Source organism: Lolium perenne, chromosome 2, assembly GCF_019359855.2.
Source record: "Lolium perenne isolate Kyuss_39 chromosome 2, Kyuss_2.0, whole genome shotgun sequence".
Classification (NCBI taxonomy): domain Eukaryota; kingdom Viridiplantae; phylum Streptophyta; class Magnoliopsida; order Poales; family Poaceae; genus Lolium; species Lolium perenne.
In genome coordinates, this window is record NC_067245.2 from 172,926,666 (window position 1) to 172,929,462 (window position 2,797).

At 53.1% G+C, this 2,797-nt stretch overlaps 1 protein-coding gene across 1 annotated transcript; it reads left to right on the forward strand.

Moving 5' to 3' along the window:
• Positions 1 to 896: 896 nt before the first annotated feature.
• Positions 897 to 2,088, forward strand: LOC127330280 (protein G1-like). The gene has a single exon (XM_051356541.2). The coding sequence runs from the start codon at positions 1,106 to 1,108 to the stop codon at positions 1,886 to 1,888; it is 783 nt and encodes a 260-aa protein (XP_051212501.1). The 5' UTR covers positions 897 to 1,105; the 3' UTR covers positions 1,889 to 2,088.
• Positions 2,089 to 2,797: the final 709 nt, after the last annotated feature.

A 2,797-nucleotide genomic window follows, 5' to 3' on the forward strand; every position in this document is an offset into this window, starting at 1 on the left:
CGTTTTTAGGGGGGAATGACCCCCGGAGCACCGAAATGCAACCAAAACTTGCAACTGGACCTAAAACCTACCCTAACAAACCTAAGAGAATGAAAAAGTACATTATGCACCCTCGCGCGGAGAAATCAACGGGGGTAGACCCGCCGTCCCGCTGTTTTGGGGGGAAGGAGGGGGACGGCCGCCGGAGCACCGGAACCCTGATATTTGTGGGGGATGAGCATGGAGACTAATTTTGTATTGCACATTGTCTTAAGTAACACTAATAAATAGTCATCAAAAAGTAAAACTAATAAAAAAATAAATATAAGTATTAGATGAAATAAAATAGAAAGAAAAACAAATAAAATGAAGTATGGCGCACGGCAAAGAAGGAGTGCACGGCAAAGGCGTCTTTGCCGTGCATTTTATCTGGCCGCACGGCAAAGGGAAGCCCACGGCAATGTCCCAGTCCTTTGCCGAGCACAGTTTCTTTGCCGTGCGGCCTCTGTTGGCTTTGCCGTCATGGTTTCTTTGCCGTGCGCGTTTGAGGAACTTTGCCGTGCGAGGGAACGTTGCCGTGCGGCATGGGTGAGGTTGCCGTGCTCTTTATCTTTGCCGTGCGCCACCCTGTAACTTTGCCGTGCACATATTCTTTGCCGTGCGTGCCTATTGCGGCGCACGGCAAAGAATTCTTTGCCGTGCGGTGCCTCACGGCAATTATATGCTGCACGGCAGCGCCTGATTTTCCTGTAGTGCGACTTCCATCCATCAATGGATCGATATATAGGGTGGATCCAGTCTCCAACCTCTCTGCCCTCTGCTGATCTTCGTTCTTGTGCGGCCGGTCCCTCCCTCCCTCGCCCGGGGCTGCGCAAGGTGACCTCACCACATGCACGTACGTCCGAGCCCCTACTACCGCGCTGCCCGCCGTTCGTCGCGTATCATCCATCGTCTCAGGCTCAGCCACCAATCATAACTCGGGCAACAGGCAGCTGTACGTCCTGTCCACTATATATACACACACACCTATCAATTTAGATCGATCGACCTTTCACATCTCAAGTCTCATCTCACCGGCTAGCTAGTCTGTTCCGTCTGGTGTAGTTAGTTCGTCGGCACCGTGCCTATGTCAGCAAGCGGAGCGGCCTCCGGCGTCTCAGCGCTCATGCCGGAGGCGCGGAGGCCGAGCAGGTACGAGTCGCAGAAGCGGCGCGACTGGCAGACGTTCGTGCGGTACCTGGCGGCGCACCGCCCACCGCTGCTGCTGCGCCGGTGCAGCGGCGCGCACGTCCTCGAGTTCCTCCGCTACCTAGACCGCTTCGGAAAGACCCGCGTCCACGCGCCGCCCTGCCCTGCCTATGGCGTGCGCGCAACGACAACCACGGCTTTGGCGCCATGCCAGTGCCCGCTCCAGCAGGCGTGGGGCAGCCTCGACGCGCTCGTCGGCCGCCTGCGCGCCGCCTTCGACGAGCGCCACGGCGCCCGCAGCAACCAGCAGCAAGACGCCAGCTGCTGCAACCCCTTCGCCGCGCGCGCCGTCAGGCTCTACCTGCGCGACGTCCGCGACGCGCAGTCCAGGGCGCGTGGCATCTCCTACCACAAGAAGAAGAAGAAGCGCAAGCTTGCTGCCGGCTGCATCAAGGAGGCGGCCTCCTCCTCCAAGAACGGCGGTGGCATGGACGCGGACGGCGAACACCATCAGCCTGGCCCCTTGCGCGGGCACAAGATTACTACGACGACGACGAAGGCACTGGCTAACGCGGCGCCGGTACCGCCACTGCTGCCGCCCCTGCCGCCGTGCCTTGCGGGGGTGCCGTTCGAGTACTGCGACACGGGTAGCCTCGTTGCTAGTGGAGCCGGTTGCTACGGCGGCGTTTACTTGCCCTTGCTCTTCAACGCTTTTACCTAGCCCAATCCCCAACGCTCATAGTTCCCGATCTTCATGTCCTAGGAGGAGCCTACATTCGAGTTTGATTAGGATCGTCGTCGTCCTTTAGGTGCTAACATGTTACTTTGCAATTTGCACAATTTGTTAGTTATTCTCGTACTGTGTGTGTTAATTTCGTGTATCATTCCGGCCCGACATGCATGATTTGTTAGTTGTTCTTCCATGCATGATGTATGCAGGTGCCTAGATATTGTTACGAAATCGTTTTTATACATCATTGGTGAGTTTGACATGAGCGTGAGCTAGGTTCTGTTTATTTTCTTTGAAAGGAGGAACTAAGCCCTGCATCAAAACGATGCATGCGGTTTTTATTTAGATTTTTCTCAATAAAGATTTGCCAAGTGTATGTATTATAAAACCTGAAGCCACCACTCAACACATACGAACCAGACAACTGGGCGAAGAAACATATCGTCATAGCCTTATGCCCTAAAAATAGAAACCAATGAACCATCAGCTAATCAGGCATCAGGGTCACACTGAGTCACCCTATGCCAAACAAGAGCACACAGCCGGTGTAGCAGACCCTCCAGGAGCGTCTCTTGATTTCACTTCAGAAGCCGTCACCTCCATCAACGGTTGGTCCATCTCGTTGCACGAAAGAACGGTAGCTCAACAAATAATGTGTCTTCCCGATAAAAATGAACTGGGTGTGTCTAATTTCCAGTTGACCAAGAATTAACTTAATTATCATTTAAGTGAAGCCAATGTATGATTTTTATGTGTGAACTATTTTTTCTCGGTCCTAAGCCACTTATATAACTGGAAATATTTGAGTCGCAATCCACTTGTAATTGAGAAAAGTCAATTACAAGGCACATGTGATGTGAGCATACTTTATCACGCACATGTTATTACCATACTTGGTTC

Bases quoted from the DNA above. Each gene is read 5' to 3' on its own strand.
- LOC127330280 (XM_051356541.2), top strand. From the start codon at position 1,106: ATGTCAGCAAGCGGAGCGGCCTCCGGCGTCTCAGCGCTCATGCCGGAG.